Source organism: Podarcis pityusensis (genome assembly GCF_964106645.2).
Source record: "Podarcis pityusensis genome assembly, chromosome: 4".
Taxonomy (NCBI): Eukaryota; Metazoa; Chordata; class Lepidosauria; order Squamata; family Lacertidae; genus Podarcis; species Podarcis pityusensis.
In genome coordinates, this window is record NC_138027.1 from 16499378 (window position 1) to 16518090 (window position 18713).

An 18713-nucleotide genomic window follows, 5' to 3' on the forward strand; every position below is an offset into this window, starting at 1 on the left:
CCATTCCGCGAGTCTCTTCGTCTAGCGGTTTTTTCGTCTTGCGAAGCAACCCTATTAGCGGCTTAGCGGATTAGCGCTATTAGCAGTTTAGCGGCTATTAAAGGCTTAGCAGCTTAGCGGCTAAAAGGCTATTAGCGGCTTAGCGGCTTAGAAAAAGGGGGGGGAGCAAAAAAAATCGCAAGACTCGCAAGACGTTTTCGTCTTGCGAAGCAAGCCCATAGGGAAATTCGTCTTGCGAAGTGCATCGAAAAACGGAAAACCCTTTCGTCTAGCGGGTTTTTCGTCTTGTGAGGCATTCGTCTTGCGGGGCACCACTGTACTTTGGAGAGGGGTAAAGCGTACGGCGATACTTTAATTCCTCTTCTGTTGCATGATTTATCTGTGATTATTGATTTGCCCAAGTGTGCATGAAGTTTGGGCTTACCATCAGCCGGAAAAACACCAACAACATGGGTCAGGAGATGTTGCCAGCACTCCATACATCAGCACTGGTGACCACAAGCTGGTGGTAGATGATTTTGTCTACCTGGGTTCCACCATAACAAGTAACCTCTCCATCGATGCTGAGCTGGAGAAGCGTGTTGGCAAGGCGTCTATGGCAATGGCTCACCTCTCCAAAAGGGAATGCAACGCTAACGTCCAATACCAAGAGGAAGGTTTACCAGGCTTGCACGTTGAGCATGCTGCTTTATGGTAGTAAGATATGGGCAACTTACTCCCATCAGAAGCATCAACTCAACACATTCCAAATGTGCTGTGTCAGGAAGATTTTGAGCATCACATGGCAAGACACGAGTCCGAAACAAAGAGGTGCTCTCCCCCAAGCCCACATTCCCTGCACGTTCACACTCCTGTCTCAGCAACTTCTATACTGGCTTGGTCATGTCCACAGAATGGAAGATGGCAGAATCCCCGAAGACGTGCTCTACAGGGAGCTGGCTTCAGGCACCAGGCCTATTGGTAGATGTCAGGAGCTCGCCGGCTGCCGGCTTGAGAAAACAGCACACAAGAGGTAATTAACAGAAGATTTATTGCACACAAGCAATTAGCCTCCGACCACTCTCTGTGAGCATCCATCACAATCAAGTTGACCCCTCTGAAGAACTCTTCCGACTACTGCAGAATATCCTGAACCTCCTACCCTTACGTTTCAGGGGTCGTCTTCTGTCTTGGACTTTTCCCATTTGTCTAGTCCTAGGACTGATGAGTTCAGCTACCTCCTCTTCCGGGGAGGAAATGCTCTACCTCCCTGGTGTTGTGAGTGACTGTGATTCCTCAAAGAGATGACTCTCATCCAGCCCGCCTTTCCTGAGCTGCTAAGCCGCATTCCTGCCAGCTTCAGAGGGAGGACAAGGCGTCAGCCCACTGGTTCCAGCCGTCTGAGAAATCTGCAAGTCTCTCTGTTCTCCTTCTGCCTGCCTGCCTGCCTATCTCAGGCTGTCCTTCTTGGTTTTGGGCTGTTGTGTTCATGACAGTAGACCAACTCTATGTTACAAGGATTTCTTCAGACGTGACATGAAGAGTATTAACATCAACCCTGCCGTGTGGGAATCTCTTGCAGATGACTGGAGATCCATGGAGACATGCAGTCAGGTCAGCAGTGACCAGAGGAGGAATGACCATTGGGAGCAGTGCCCTGGTGCACCTGCAGCAGCACAAGTGGATGCCTTCATCTTCCCCAGCTGCAACAAAGCATGTCTCTCCCACATCAGTCTCTACAGCAACAGCAGGAGCTGTAACTCTCCAATGGTTTGTCTTTACCCCAAAGGCACATTCTTCCATTGTCCCACAAGACAGATAGATGCCAGCCAGTTACTAATGGGATGTTGTTTAATTTTTTCTTGTTAATTGTCATCGTAAGGTCTCTTTTGTGCCACCCTCATAACCTTGGGTGAAGCGTGCATCACAACTACCTCCAAATAAATAAATCGCAAAATTGTAAAGTTGGAAGGGATCCCGAGGGTCATCTAGTCCAACCCCCTGCAATACAGGAATCCCAACTAACGCATCCCTGACAGACGGCCACCTGGCCTCTGCTTAAAAACCTCCAAGGAAGGAGAGTCCACAACAAAGGAGAGTCCACTACAGTTCAAATAAAAACCAGAATATAGAACAATTCACAATTCAACCGATAAGATCAAAATATTAGTATAAAAACCCAGAACAATTACAAAAATAATTTTACACCTGCTTCCTGAACATGCACAAATTCTATCAGAATACGTTTCAGATAGTTCCCCGCCCTGCCCCCCCCCGGCTCGGAGCATATTTGCAACATTCATAAGAACCGCACAGAGAATTACCAAACTCAGTACTCTCAAGGAGCATTAAATAAAGAGATGGTGGGAGTACAATTGAAGTTAAGTTTTGCATACTTTATGTGAATGATTCATGGTGGTGGTGAGGATTTTTATGGGGGGGGGAGTCTCGAATATTTTCCCACATCTCCCTTTCTGAAACAATAAATCTCTCGGTTTACTTATCACATTTACATCCTGCCTGTCTTCTACAACGTCAAGACAAAGTAGCAGACAGAGTTCCTATCCAAACACTGATGAGATTAAGGCTGCATTCACATAGATGTTTATTCAGTTTCCCCAACATTTCTCTAACTCTTAATTTCCGCATAATATTTGCAGTTTCACGCGACATGAGAATCACTTCCAGAAATCCAGCAGAATATTGGAGAAGTATAGTGTGGATTTCTGTGTTAATTGCTTCTGGGGGGGTGGGACACATCTGCAGCCCCCTTAACCCAGAAAATGAGAAGAGTAAAGTGACAGAATTTGGGGTGGTATCCCAGCATACAGTTCTTTCCTGCTGTTTTTGTGAATGACTCATGGAGAAATATTACATGCGCAGAAAGGACACAGCAATGTTGTTCAATGACGTTTGTTGTTCTGCTACACTATGCCCATTGGTGTGAATGAAATTTAGTGTGACATATCAGTCAAAAAGTCACAGTTTCATAACACAAACAGGCATTGCTTTGTGAAAAGAGCATTGGAAAACAGGACATACGTGTACCCTGGACTTTTTTGCATGCACATCAGATAGATGCTCTACCACCAAGCTGTAGCCTTTCCATGTGAACCGATCATAAACAAAACTTACGCCGATTGCATCAGCAAGCAATATTAAATGGTGGAGTGGGCGAGCAAGGTCTGTAAGCATTATGGTGATGGGAAAGAAGAACATTATACTGAGAAATAATGGCTGGAGAAGCAAATAAATAAGGTGCTTCCAGGCGTCTGCTTACTTGCACAAATATGTTATCCCTCACTTTCTAAATACTGTACTTTTCCGTGTATAAGACTAGGCTTTTTTCTTTAATAATTATGCTAAAAAGTGGGGGTTGTCTTATACATGGATTGTGCATAGGGTGGACATTTGACTGGTTGCTGCCTTGGCTGTCAGCGGCTACTGGGCGTGTTATTGGTATGTCTAATTTAGGTTTTACAGACTACCCTTAATTCCTCTCGTTGTGCTGCTAAAATGATGGTTACCAGAAGCTGTGCCACCATCGTGAAAAACCAACTTTCGGAAGAGACTGCCCAACCCGCTCTGCAGTTTAGGATCTTTACGGCAAGAAATCTCTGAAGCTCTTGCCTGGAAGTCAGTCAAACCTGCTACACAGATAAAGGCTTCAGTGTTCAAATGCAGGGTTCAAATCAAATCACCGTGAAATGCGTCTGGAGCAAACTGTTAAGATATTTGGGGGGACAGGCACAAAGAGAGAGAGCGACGGAGGCAGACAGAAGGGGAGAGGATAGAAAATAAATTCTTGGCACCCTCTGGTGTTCTACTCATGCAAAATGCGTGCAGCACACATGTTCACTGACAGCCATGTAGATATTTCCACAGGGAGCTTATCCCAGCAAACGCATTGAAGATTAGGCAGATAATTTCTCCGAGTTTGCCTTGTTGCTTCCACCCACCTCCCTTGTTCCTTTGTTGAATAATAATAATAAATAGCTTGATGCACCCTCTAATGAAATGTGCTACACATGTCTTTGGCAGCATCCAACTCACTCATTCCATCAGCGCAAGGATTACTGCCAGCACAGCAAAAAAAAAAAACCTCCACATTCCACATAATCTATTCCAAGGGATACCCCAATGCTCTGGGACAGATCTGAGGAGGGTGGGGCACAAACAGGGAGCGAGGGAGGAGAGTTCTACTGCACAAGCAGTAATCCTTTTGCTGATGGAACAACTTAGCTGGATACTGCTCAGTTACTTTGGCCATAAGTTCCACAGTTCACAATTCAGTTTAGACTGCTCAGTGTCACCTCTGCCCTTTCCTATGCTGTAAGATCACTGCCTGAGTCCCTATTCCAAGTACCAAATGAGGAATGGTGGCTGGCTAAGAGTTTGGGCCTTTTCGGTGGCGGCCCCTCAGTTATGGAATGTCTTCTCCAGAGAAGACCACCTGGCTCTGACTGGTGTATTACTGGCACCAGACACAGAGCTTTTTACTGTGCTATGGGTCCAACGTTATTTTAGCTTTGCAATGGGTTTAGCTTCTGTGCTGTCCCTTGGTTTTTTTAATTTTCTCTTGCTCTAACGAACCCCGTTTGTTTGATCTTTTAGCTGCAGGGTTTCCTGTGTTTCAGCTGCATTTTATGCACTTACAGTTTATAACGTTGCTATTCACCCTCACCCACAACCCGGAGAATTGCCAGCAATGGGCAGCTGATAAATTAAATGAGTAATAAATAAAATTTGGCTCCCTTCCCTTTTATACCAGTGTGAAGGCCTTGGGCAGAATGTATGGATTATGCATTAACTGCCCTTGATCTTCCTTCGTTCCTTTTGGAAGGGGGGGAAAAGGGCAGCGCGAGGCGAGGTTCGTACGTCACGCCTGAACTTTGGTTGCATCACTGATGGTTTGGAGAGGCTGTTGACGCATCTGGGTGTATCTGACGGCCTACGCAGCAGGTAAAAGCTTCCCTCCTCCCATGCCAAATCCAATCACGTCTCCCTAGAAAATCATCTTGACACAAATGCACACAGCATAATCGAGTTAAGCTGCGCAGAAACCAGAACAGTTTGAATGCAAAGTGGAAAGATACTTGACCGGCACCTCTTCTTCAAAGGGCTTCACGACTGTGCCAATTGCCCAGCTGCAAGAACAGAAGTCACGATTGAGCCTTTATCTTATTTAACACGGCACCATCAGATGAGCAACAAGAGGAACAGCAGAAGAGCCGTTGTAGAATTCCTACGAATTATCACATCTCTCTCTCTCTCTCTCTCTCTCTCTCTCTCTCTCTCTCTTTTGAGCTGAGGATCTTCGTTTTATCAATCCTGATGGGCCTTCGTGGATGGGGAAAACTTAGCCACAGCAAATCCACACACTGGAATCTTCCAGGCTGGACCAGTGAAATGAACTCAACACAAGGCTCTCCTTGAAGAGGCCCACATGAGCTAGTGATCTGTTTTAAAAAAAATTAGTGTGGTTTTTTTGTGCATCTATCTATATATAATTATTGCGAACTACGGGGTACTGGTGTTTCATTATACGTATATAAAAAATGAAAACTGAATGCAGGTCACATGAATATAGTACACACATCCACAAAGCTGCAAGGTTGGTTTAAAACTGAATTAGCTTTAAGCTCAGAGCAGACTACATTATAACAGCACGCTGCAAACATTGCATGCAACGGAAACATCTCAACGGCCAAAAGATAACAGCAAATCACACGAATCCAGATACGTTCCTTGATGTGTCTGTATTCATAGGATATATGTGGGCATTTGGCTACATTATGGAGGGGGGCTTAAAGTTGAGTCAAATATCAGTAAATGCAATTTACCGTATTTTTTGCTCTATAAGACTCACTTTTTGCCCTCCTAAAAAGTAAGGGGAAATGTGTGTGCGTCTTATGGAGCAAATGCAGGCTACGCAGCTATCCCAGAAGCCAGAACAGCAAGACGGATTGCTGCTTTCACTGCATAGCGATCCCTCTTGCTGTTCTGGCTTCTGAGATTCAGAATATTTTTTTCTTGTTTTCCTCCTCCAAAAACTAGGTGCATTTTGTGGTCTGGTGCGTCTTATAGAGCGAAAAATACGGTAAATCCTAAATTCATCAGGCCCCAGTGAACCATTTCCTCACTGCCCAAGATACTGCTTTGTCAAGGGAAACCCAAAAAGTTAGCTTCACAGCTGCCTTCTGCAACCTAGGACCCTCCAGATGTTCTGGACTGCAATTCCGACCAGCATCAACCAGGGCTGATGGGAACTGAGGTCCAACACATCTGGAAGACACAAAGTTGGGGAGGTCTGCCTTGCACACAGCCTCGTACTTACAGGTTGAGCAGACCAAGAGCACCCTGACCGCCATCTCGCAGAACAGCTTCAGCTTCTGCTGCACTCGGGAAGCAACTGCCGGAATGAGGATCTCAGCCGGGACGTAGAACTGAATCGAATAGGTAATGAAAATCCCAAAAGAGTAGAGAATCTTGACCATATGGTACAACCTGTTGGAAGAGGAGAGAAAGCCACACGTTTGGACAAAACTCACACTGGTCAGAAGGATACGATGAACAAGTCTGCTTCAAGGAAAAGGTGTAATTTCACAAAGAATAGTCTAAGCACTTGACCATGCATTTACTTGAAGGATCACCACACTACAAATCTGCCCATTTGACCACTAAGAACTGTGCAACTGGCACTTTTACAAATGCCACATAATACTCATTTGCACTCACAAGAAATCAATCTTTTAGTGTTTTAATGTGTTGGAAGACGCTGAGAGTGCGTGGGGCAACCCAGTCAGAGGGGTGACATATAAATTATTTTTATTTTTACACTTTGGAACTCCCTGCCCATTGGTATTAGGAAGGTTCCTGCCTTCAAGGTATTGTTTTCACTGGCTGCTAAGAACTTTTTTGGTCTAGCAAGCGTACCCAGGCATGTACAGTGGTACCTCAGGTTACAGAGGCTTCAGGTTACAGAAGCTTCAGGCTGCAGCCTCCGCTAACCCAGAAATAGTACCTCGGGTTAAGAACTTTGCTTCAGGATGAGAACAGAAATCACATGGTGGCGGCGTGGTAGCAGTGGGAGGCCCCATTAGCTAAAGTGGTACCTCAGGTTAAGAACAGTTTCAGGTTAAGAATGCACCTCCAGAACGAATTAAGAGTGTGCTCTGGTCCATGGGGTCACGAAGAGTCCGACACGATTAAACAACTAAACAACAACAACAGGCTCCTATGATGTAAGTCATGGGCCCCGCCTGCTAGCCTGCTCCCTAAAATATCACTGGTTTGCTCATTTCTATATATAGGGTGCCTACATTCTGCATGGACTGGTTGCATGGCAACATGTGCAAATGGCTTTAGATACCTATTAGGTCCATAAAGGAGAAGGGGACGACAGAGGACGAGATGGTTGGATAGTGTCTTTGAAGCTACAAACATGAGTCTGACCAAACTGCGGGAGGCAGTGGAAGACAGAAGTGCCTGGCGTGCTCTGGTCCATGGGGTCACGAAGAGTCGGACACGACTAAACGACTAAACAACAACAACAGGTCCATAAATTACCATATAGCATATATTCAACACAAAAACAGCAACAATTTGTTGTTGACAAAGGACACCTGGACATATAAAGGGCCCCTTTACCTTTAGTAGATTAGGGCCTCATCAAACCTAAATCTGGCCCTGGGTACAGCACAGAACTAGGCAGATTGTTGCAACAGGGCAAACAAAAATCAGATGGACTAGACAAGCATGGCACATGTATAGATAGCCCTAGGCAAAACCAGCCCATCCATGAGGTGCAATGAAGCAGCTGCCTCAGGTGGCAGAAATTCAAGGGGCAGCACCCATCCGCCACAGAAGCAACCAAGGTAAGGACTGTGGTAGTGGAAGAGAAGCACAGTATTTCATTGGCCAGCTTTGCCACCCCTCACGGCAGTGTGGGACCGGTGGCAAAGCTCTGGGGAACACGTGGCCTCTCGCTGAGCCTTCGCAAAGCCTCACAGCCAGGAGGTGAGGCTTTGCGAGGGCTTTTCCTCGAGGAGAGCATCATGCGGCAGCAGGCCATTTTGCCTCAGGTGGCAAAACATCTTGGGCCACCCCTGTCATAGGGCAAAGGTAGATCCAAGGTCGTTTGCAGTAGATATTGTAAGGGGACAGAGAAGATGATGCAGAAGGAGAAGAAAGCTCATTAGGATTCTTAACCTGAAAAAGAAGTAACTTCACAAAGACTTCAAAGCTGATGACGGTACAAGCTGACTTGGAGCAAAACTCTCCATTCTAACAGAGTAAGCATATTTCCGGCACTAAAAAGCATTCAGGAGAAAAATGTCTCCATATTCGGAAACTATTTTAAGAAGTATTAAATTAAAATTGACTGCTGATTTATTAGCTGCTTCCAAGCAAGCTTTTAAAAATAAAAATACAAAGGAGATTTTGTTTGTGACTGTTAATCTCTTCATTCCAGCCGGATTCGGTTCTACTTGCCAGTGTGTTTGTGTGTGTGTGTGTTTCACATTTGAAACAGCTAATAGTAACAGTAATCTTAACATTCTGTACCTTAACTAACATAAGTAAGCAATGAATCTCTGAAAGATGTACGTATGTAAACTAAAAACAAGAATACATTGATAGAATACAATAGAGGTGGTATTCAACTGAGTTATAACTCAAAGTAGACCCAATGAAATTAATGAATGTGAATGACACACAAAAAAGCATCCTGACATGCAGATAACACAAATCAGGAACTCAGTAATCTTACTGTCATACCCACTCATTCAACCACCATATTCTCCTTGCAACCAGCCACTCAATTCTCACTTCAACAGAACACTTAGCAACCAATAACCACGTACAAAACTGAAACATAAATAGTGCGAGACCCAATCATTTCTTCCCCAACTCTCACCTGGAGAAATGCAAACACACTGGGTGGCATTCAGCTAACTCAGAGTAGTCCCGCTGAAATTAATCTAATGCTAGGCCCATTAACTCCTGGCTAAGTTTACAGCTGTTATATCAGCATCAAATACTGGAGAATATGGGACACAAAGAGTTAGGTTTGCAGAGAACAGCCTTCCAACAAAAAGAAAACTACTCTGTGAAAAGGCATCTTATCAGCCACTGATGCACAAAGAAGAATTATTTGGACTTATCCCACCCATCCCCCACAAAAAAAAGTTTCTTCAGAATACCTTTCCTGAGGACTTGAGACCGATTGGGACATATTTGAAAAAGACTTAGCAGTCAAAATAGAGCTATAGGCAGTTGTTCAGGAGTATTATTGTCCTCCATTCATGTGTGTTCTCTGAAGTACATTATAAGTATATTTTCATATTTGTAGGTCTCACTGCTAATCCGTTTTTTATACGTAGGGACCCTCTCTGTATTCTGCCTTAGGACCAACTGTAGCCTCCTTGAGTGTTTCCAAGCTTAGCTTCCTGGGGTGAAACATGTCTCCAACCTTGGTTCAGAAAATGAAATAAACGTCTGTTTGCTATCTGAATTTCCATTATTTATGGAGGCAGCTGGACCATACAGGTTGCCCTCAACCCTGACACAACTTATGCAGCTATGCTAGACTCAAAGCCACAGCCAGAAATTACCAATTCAAGTAGCCCCATGGGTTAAGCAACCTGACGGGACCTAGTACTTTCACATCCGGCCTTTCTTCCATCATGGAACTCAAGGTGCATGCAGAAAACATTCTTGTTCAGGCAATCCTATCCAAACACATAGAACGTTGGCACGTGTTTTAAATCAGGTTTGCAGCTTTTCAATCATTTTAATTATTCTTCTGGATCTTTTATTTATTTATTTTTTATTTTTTTAAAATGACAAAAGCTTTGAGTGATGAAAAACTAGGTGTAGCATTAGGACAAACAAGGTTTGAGCATCACTGTAGCATTAGTTTCCAGCTTCTCTTCTTTATACTAGAAGCGCAATAGATTGAATATTCAGAACATTAGTCAATTAAACTGCACTCCCAAACCCAGAAAACTGCATAGTTAAGCAGTAGTACAAATACATTTCTGCAAAACCCCTGAAGATCAAATTTATTTTTTGCTGTGATTTTGGTACATATGTGATCACCAGCACTGATCTTCTGGATCTTTTAAATACTGTAGTTGTTTTTCACTAGCAATTTTATTCTTTTTGGAAAACTGCTTTGAGTTTTCGTTACAAATTTTGCAGAATGAGTAAAAATAAGTAAGTACGTGGGGTTCCTAGGTGGTCACCCATCCAGACGCCAACCAGGCCTTGACCTGCTTAGCTTCAGGACGTTGGGCTGCCTCATATGCCATCGGACTATGGCCTGGGATGGAAGCAAAGTAAAGCGAGTCTCTGCCCATTGCTGGCAAAGAAAGAACAATACTTGCCTCTGCACCTTCCTTCCTTGCCTTTCATTCTACAGCAGGACTGGGTAGCAGGTGGATTGGGATCAAATGGCAGATCCCTGAGCCATATGGGCAAGGGTTTCCAACTCCCAGCAGCTTCAAGCAAGTTGACTTTCCCCACCTGGATTAGGACGCTGAAATGGAGAAAGCTAACCAGGAGAGGACTTCTGCATGAAAGAACTGTGAGCTCAGCTCAGTTCTGGCACTGAACACCTTCTGTTTTGTCATTTTAAGGGCAGCTGGCTCTGATGGGTAAAGGAAAAGGCAAAGGGACCTCTGACCATTAGGTCCAGTCGTGGCCCACTCTGGGGTTGCGGTGCCCATCTCGCTTTATTGGCCAAGGGAGCTGGCGTACAGTTTCCGGGTCATGTGGCCAGCATGACTAAGCCGCTTCTGGCGAACCAGAGCAGCGCACAGAAACGCTGTTTACCTTCCCGCCGGAGCGGTACCTATTTATCTACTTGCACTTTGACGTGCTTTCGAACTGCTGGGTTGGCAGGAGCAGGGACTGAGCAACGGGAGCTCACCCCGTCGCGGGGATTCGAACCGCCGACCTTCTGATCAGCAAGTCCTAGGCTCTGTAGTTTAATCCACAGCGCCACCCGCGTACCAAGGCTCTGATGGGTCTAGCAGGGAGGAGAAACAAGTTGTTTCTGGTAAGACTGCAGTCTGTTCCCCTGCCCTACAAAACTAATCTCTTTTATAGAGCCACAGCCACTTCCTGAATCACATAAAAACTATGATTCAGCAGGCAGACCCTTTAACAAGCTCTTCCCTCCAGTAATTACAGGTCCTAGTTATGCCATAACACAGTTGTCTACACTGATCAAATCCCGTGGTTGAAAACCTGACCTTGCCCTTATATTCCCCTGCCACCGCTCACCTTCCTACTCATCATCTTCCCAATGCAGTTTTTACACAGTGATGGGTAGCACTCACATTAGCATTCAGAAGGGGGAGGCGAATTAAGATTCCCAAAGGACACGAGTTCTGCAAAGTTATGTCTCCGCTTACCATGCATGCGGCAGGTTCAGAGTGATGCTGCCTTTGATTTCGTCCCCAAAGCACATATACCCCAGGGTGGCCAATGAGACGTACAAGGTCATCACAATCGCCATGCCAATGTTGAGGGCCAATGGGAAGCGGTCGACTTCTTTCATCCTATTCTGGAGGGGAAGGACCTGAGAAAGAGAAAGGGGGAGGAATGTAAGCTCTTTTTATATGCAATAACAGCAGCAAGAATATTACTGGCCCAAAAATGGAAGCAAGAAGAATTACCAACGATTGAAGAATGGAGAATGAAGTTAATGGGCTATGCAGAACTAGATAAACTAACAGGAAGGATTCGAAACCGGCAGGACCAGAAATTCATGGAAGACTGGAGTAAATTTACGGACTACTTGAAAAGTATTTGTGAAGATCAGACGACGTTTGTAGGTTTGCAAGAAGTTTTGTGAGGAGTATTATTGGAAGTATTGCAAAATTGGAGAAGGGGAAGGATGATTTGTTAAGAGATGTAAAGGCAATATAAAGTTAAGAAATGCATAAGAAGTGGTTAAAACGGTGGATCAGAGGTGCTGATGGAAGTCTAAAAAGATTCTATAAGTGATAAGTTTTGTGGTACATTTTATAATTTATATGTTAAAATCAATAAAAAAATTTAAAAAAGAAAGAGAAAGGGGGGGAGAGGAAAGGTAGGCGAGAATGAATGATCAAAGAAGAGCTTTTTTGTTTAATGTTTCTTGCTACACATTTTGAGAACCGGGCTCCCGCGCTTTGCGGAGAGCTGCGCGAAGTCTGGGCGCGCTGAGCTCAGCGCGCCCAGGCTTCAGCATGCAGGCAACTCTCCGCAAGCCGTGGGAGCCCGGCGCGGGCTCCCATGGCTTGCGGAGAGTTGCCTGTTCTGGGGGCTGGGGTCAGGGGAAGCTCGGGCTTCCCCCACCCCAGCCCCGCGCCTGGGGGGGGGGGAATAATTTTTTCCCCTTTATTTCCCCCCAAAAAAACTAGGTGCGCCTTATGGGACACTGTGTCCTATAGGGCGAAAAATACGGTACTTTGTCTATTTTCATATTTACAGTTATTTATACCTGTTCAGGGAAGTTTTTAATGTGAGATATTTTAGTGTATTTTTGGTCTCTGTGGAAGCCGCCCAGAGTGGCTGGGGAAACCCAGCCAGATGGGCGGGGTACAAATAATAAATTATTATTATTATTATTATTATTATTATTAACCAACAAACCATCGTTTCAATCTGTTGAAAGTGAAGAAACCATAGTTAAGCTGCCAGGCAGACGGGACACATAATATAAACTAGTTCAGTGAACTATGGTTTAGCGTTATGTGTGAACTAGGCCACTTGGGAAATCTCACCACCATCCCTCTCTCTCTCTCTCTCTCTCTCTCTCTCTCGGCTCATCAGATAATATACCACCAGACTCAAAAGACCACGAACATATTGGTGGATATCAGGTAACATGAGATTACAGTGGTACCTCGCAAGACGAATGCCTCGCAAGACAAAAAACTCGCTAGACGAAAGCGTTTTTTGTTTTTTGAGCTGCTTCGCAAGACGATTTTCCCTATGGGCTTGCTTCACAAGACGGAAACGTCTTGCAAGTTTGTTTCCTTTTTCTTAACACCGTTAATACAGTTGTGACTTGACTTCGAGGAGCAACTCATAGAACGCGGTGTGGTAGCCTTTTTCGAGGTTTTTAAAGACTTTGGTGATTTTTGAAGCTTTTCCAAAACTTTCCCGACACCGTGCTTCGCAAGACGAAAAAAATCGCAAGACGACAAAACTCGCGGAACGAATTAATTTCGTCTTGCAAGGCACCACTGTAGTTGTCAGTGGAAAGCCTCCTCCCCTGATCTTAGGGCACCAATAAAAGACGATTGTAGAGAAAAGAGAGTCGTTTGCAGGGATAAAATATAAAGCTGTCCAAAAAGGGGAGGGAACTCTGACAAGTGGCCGCTTGCTTTTAACTCTAAGCATTAATAAGACTGTTTGCATCATCTGTCAAGATCCAAGTCAGTGGCATTTTGAAGATGATAATCCTGTTCTTTAAAAGACAGGGAAGGAAGAAGAAAAAAGTAATCTAGCAGCCACTCAACAAATCCAGCGCTTGTTTGCTTTCTACAAAATAACATGTTCTCTCTGAAAAGCAGAGATATCCCCATTTTTTTTAAAAAATGAAACTTTGGGAGGCATCCGATTCAAAGAAGGTTCACATCTAAAAGAAATTAAACATTTTCCTTTTGCTTAGCTCATCATTATCTAGAACACAGCACAGGGAGCAGGGGCAGGGAATTGCAAACATTCACTTTTAAACAGAATGCAAAGATCAACCGAGTTCCTTTCAGCAGGAAGGAGCTGCCTTTAGAAATGTTAAAAGCGTATCTCAGCACAAGTTCAGAAAATAGGAACAAGGTATTCCTACATAGTGCTTTACAAAGATAATCTGCCAGACTTCACCTGTGCAGAATGAACACCGTGCAAATTTCGCAGGCAGGCTAGCGCTTTCTGGAAACCTAACCCATATGAATATCTAGGAATAGCTTTTTGCTGGGAATCATTTACGGCGAAAGTTAGCTATTACATGCTTTGGGGAGGGGTGGTCTTCATAAGGCCACCTGAACTTATTCAATCCAGCTCAAAGATATGGAGTTAGAAAACAGCAAAAATTGAAGATCAATCCTCGCTTGCTACTTTTCTACTTACAGAGGGCGTTTAAAATATACCACTTTCGCGACCTGCAGATTGAGGTAGTATTCTTCAAGGGCAGCAGTACCACTTGACTGCTGATCAGGCAACTATCTGACTTTTAGAAGACATCTGAAGGCAGCCCTGTTTACGGAAGTTTTTAATGTTTCATGTTTTATCATGTTTTTAATATTCTGTTAGGAGCCGCCCAGAGTGGCTGGGAAAACCCAGCCAGATGGGAGGGGTATAAATAATCTATTATTATTTATTTTTATTTTTATTTTTATTATTATTGGCTGTCAAAAATATTAAGCAAGATACTGTCAGGTGTCAGGAACAGCCCCAAATAAAAGGGTGCAAATATAAGAATAATTTCCAAGTACGGCTGGAATATATTGCATTAAAATCTTTTGTTTTCCTAGTTTCCCGCCCCACCCTTCCTCCTTCCCCTCTTATAATTTGCATGAAAAGAATTAAAGAGGGCTGACAAGACTGCAACACTGCTGTCAGCTCCTACCATCGATACTCCCTCAAGTCATTGTCATGACATTTACAAGGTTAAGGTCAGCAAGTAACCTCCGCCCGTCACTCTGCGGTGACAGCACACACACACACACACACACACACACACACACACAGAGCCCCCCTATATACAATTCAAAATATGGAGGAGATTTAAGAAAGCCAATTTAAGCCTGAAGCCACGTCATAAGGCTGTGCCAAGTCCTGTAAACGGAAGCAGTCAGTTGAAAGGCACAAATTCAGCATTTAAGCTCTGGCACCTCCTATTCCAACAGTGAAGCTTTGCTAAGCAATGTGGCCTGGCAGAAACAAGAGAGGGGATAAGAGCAGGTGAATCGGCTTCCAAGGCCCACAGAGATGGAAGAGGTCCAAGCAAGCAGTTCCCTCAATGGTTTCACAACCAACTACCCTTTCCAGGCTCCTCGAGGGTAATAGGAGTTTCATAGGAGTCTTAGCAAACTACAGTCCACAGGATTATTTCGGGGAAGCCATGAGAGTTAAAGTGGTAAAATACTGCTTTACACGTGTAGTGCAGATGGGGACCAAGCAAAGAGCATCAATTTAAAGTCCTGCTCTATCACTGGGCTCCAAAACAGATCTTGCAAGCTCAACGTGTTATGCATAAGCAGACCTTTCTGTATTTTGCATTTGATGGGGGCAGGGGGTTGCACCCTGGCTAATCAAAAACATCTTGGAAGTCCCAGGCCACAGGAGGTTAGGCTGGCCTCAACCTGAGCCAGGGCCTTTTCAGCACTGGCCCCGATCTGGTGGAACGCTCTGTCACAGAAGACTAGGGCCCTGCGGGACTTGACATCTTTCTGCGGGGCCTGCAAGACAGAGCTGTTCCACCTGGCCTTTGGCCAGGGCACAGTCTGACCCCCTCCTTTGATAATCCTCACAGAACTCTTAGCCCAATGGTTGCCATTAATTTGATTTTGAATTGATTTTAAAATGAAATGATTTTAGAATGCCGTGTTACTTTTATTATTGTTAGCCGCTCTGAGCCCGGCTTCGGCTGGGGAGGGTGGGATATAAATAATAATTATTATTATTATTATTATTATTATCCAAATTCTGCTCCCCAAGTAAGTTATGCCATGTCTAAGCAATTTCTCTTATTCTCTATGCAGCACTTTCTGCTATTTTGCTTTATTTATTTTGATACGCTCTTTACCTTCCACTCTGGGCTATTTGCCTTGCCATATAAAATTGTCTATCATTTTCTGCCAGCTTTCCAGTTCAGAAAGATCAACAAGTAAAAACAACGATACAAACAAAAAACTAACTCAGAGAGGACGGTCGTTTTAAATGGCATAAATTTTGTCCTCTTGGGACATGTTTAATTTTATTCCACCTTTCCAAGACTGACCTTACTCCCTGAGCCAAGGTCTCATGATTTACTTTGCCAACCCTCTTAGTTTCAGATGCTAAGTTTACGCATCTAAAGACCTAAGTGGTATATGCATTCTATCCTGTGAAGCAGGGAAGGGGAAGCTGTGTCACTCCAAAAATTGCTGGACTGCAACTCCCATCAGCCCCTGCCAGTGCAGTCAAGGATGATGGGAACTGAAGTCCCAACATATCTGGAAGGGAACATAAGTCCCCCCCCCCCCTTTGCTGTCAATAAATATTAACTGTGATGGCAACACATTTTGAGAGAACTCCTTATCTTTCCGTAATCTGGAATACATAACGGTAGCAATAACCAAACTCATGAAAGAAATCAGAGAAACAGGAGCGGTAATCCGGGAGAAAGCTTTTAAATGAGGAAGATTCCCTTGCTGTTCGAGAGCCCGGATAAACTCAGCAATTGAAGCAACATCACCAACTTTTGAGACATAACACAGAGGCTCAGTTAGATGGAAGAAACTGAATGGGATGAAGCCACCACTTCCACTTTATTTACCTCATTAAAAGCAGTTATTAGTAAAAGAACCAAAAAAAAAAAATCCCATAAGCCTGACTGAATACAATATTGAAAGAACAGGCAGCCCAAACTTCATCAGACACTGGAAGACAGACAATAGAATTTTAACAATACTGTGGTACGAGGTAAGAAAATATAAGCAGTGCTTTTTTTTCTGGGGGGACTCAGGGGTACGCATACTCCTAAACATTTGGTGAATCTAACAGAAGAAACTAAAAATTTTTTTTAAAAAAATTAGTTTCTTCTCTAGCATGGTGAATCATCAGTTCCATTGCTATCTACTGATGGCAGCCTCATTTCCTGTCATGGTGTTTCCTGAGTCTCAGACGGAAGCGAGGGTTTAATGAGAGTACCCCTAAATAAAAAAATTTGGGGGGGGGGGAAGCACTGGATAGAGGTAATTTCAGACAGATCTAACAAATAAGCTTTGGAAACTTATAGGAGACTTTTCTAACCTGCATGTGGATTATCAAATGATCAAGTAATCTCTTACAATGAGGCTATTATTCTATTTGCCTGCTGTTACTGGTCAATTTCTAGCTTTCAAGTCTATTACAGTGGTACCTCAGGTTAAGTACTTAATTCGTTCCGGAGGTCCGTACTTAACCTGAAACTGTTCTTAACCTGAAGCACCACTTTAGCTAATGGGGCCTCCTGTTGCCACCGCACCCCGATTTCTGTTCTCATCCTGAAGCAAAGTTCTTAACCTGAAGCACTATTTCTGGGTTAGCGGAGTCTGTAACCTGAAGCGTATGTAACCTGAGGTACCACTGTACAAGAAGACAGGTATCTCCTGTAGAAGAACCTGGATTTTTTTCTTTCCTCCTTTCTTTACCTCTCGTCCCAAAACTTCGCGTTCATCTCTCGTCTTTGGCCCAAAGTCTTTCCAATGTTTTGACTAATAAGTTTCACCTTCCTGCCTCGCTCCCGGAAGAGCGGCATGCCAGAATCCGAGCCCACCTGAGCTCAGCTGCTCTGGAGCCCTTACAGTAGCACCAAGCCCCGGCCTGCTATCAGGGAGTCCTTGGGGAGAAACAGCAAACGCTTTTCCTCATTCCAGGAGAGATCTGCAGCCTGCTGTGGAAGCTATGGTACAGCATCTACTTCCACTGAGAGAAGGGGAGGCTGGCACAATCTGCTTCCCACCAGCTTCTTCCACTCTCTGCCCACGCATTTTTGAAGCATGCTATTCTCAGCCTTAAACACTAAAAAAAACACATGTCGCTTTTAGGTTCTTAGGGACCTGGATTCTGAACTCGGTGCCACACTCAGCGCTTCTAAGTCATTGCGGCATGCACACAGAACGTGATCTGGGCTCGAGGGGCAAAACACCAGTTGACAAAGTTGGTAAGTTCACAAAGGTAAGAAATAGAGGAGACTAGGCAAGGAAGGTTGGCATCCATCTTGCACCCTTGGCATGGCAAGTTGTTGTATACCAGCTCAGGCCATTGGTGCATCTTGTTCGTAATCATCTATCTGATTTGACTGAGAGTTGTTCCGCCTGGCCTTTGGCTTGGAATCAATTTGATTCCCTCCCCCCCTTTCTTTTTTCCTTTCTCCTTCTGTGTTGGAACTCCTATTTGGGGACTTCCCTGGCTTTTTTCTGGCCCATGTAGGACCAGTCTGGATAGTTAGCCTTGGTGAAGACTTGACGTTTTTATCCCCAAAATTGAGTTTCCACTGAAATGAGGCTGCATTTTAATGTTGTATTTTAATCTTGTTTTTTAAGCTGTATTTCAATCAATTGTTTTTATATTTGGTGTTAGCCCGGTCTTGGCTGGGGAGGGCGGGGTATAAATAAATATTATTATTATTATTATTATTATTATTATTATTATTATTATTTCAGCTGCCATCAGTTCTCCAGGGTTTTATGCAAGGTTTTCCTCCAGCCCTACTCAGAGATCCCAGGGATTGAACCCAGGAACTTTTTGCAGACAGGAGTGCATGCTCTACAACTCAGCTGAAGCCTTTCTCTTAGAATAAAAGCCTCTTGTGCCTTCATGGAAAAGCACTAGCAACAATTCTGGGTCCAGGCTGTCAGTGTTTTGCGGGAGTGATTCAAGCGCATACTGGAAATTTAGGTTTGCACAATCAATACAGATTAAAGCACCCTGCTGACCTGGCACAACACAACCACTGAAAAGGATCAGATTTTTATTTTTATTTTTTGCAATGG

General features: G+C 44.1%; 1 protein-coding gene across 4 annotated transcripts in view; it reads right to left on the reverse strand.

Moving 5' to 3' along the window:
- SLC36A4 (solute carrier family 36 member 4) overlaps positions 1-18713 on the reverse strand; it is a 112477-nt gene that overhangs the window by 60263 nt on the left and 33501 nt on the right. For all 4 annotated transcript variants that reach the window (XR_013985107.1, XM_081002197.1, XM_081002198.1 and 1 more), the window contains exons 9-10: positions 11400-11566; positions 6317-6486 (exon numbers count right to left, since the gene is read on the reverse strand). Coding sequence is in view for 3 of the 4 variants with exons in the window: in XM_081002197.1 (XP_080858323.1) it covers positions 6317-6486; positions 11400-11566 (337 nt within the window). In the remaining variant the exon portion in view is untranslated. The remainder of the gene's footprint in view (positions 1-6316; positions 6487-11399; positions 11567-18713) is intronic.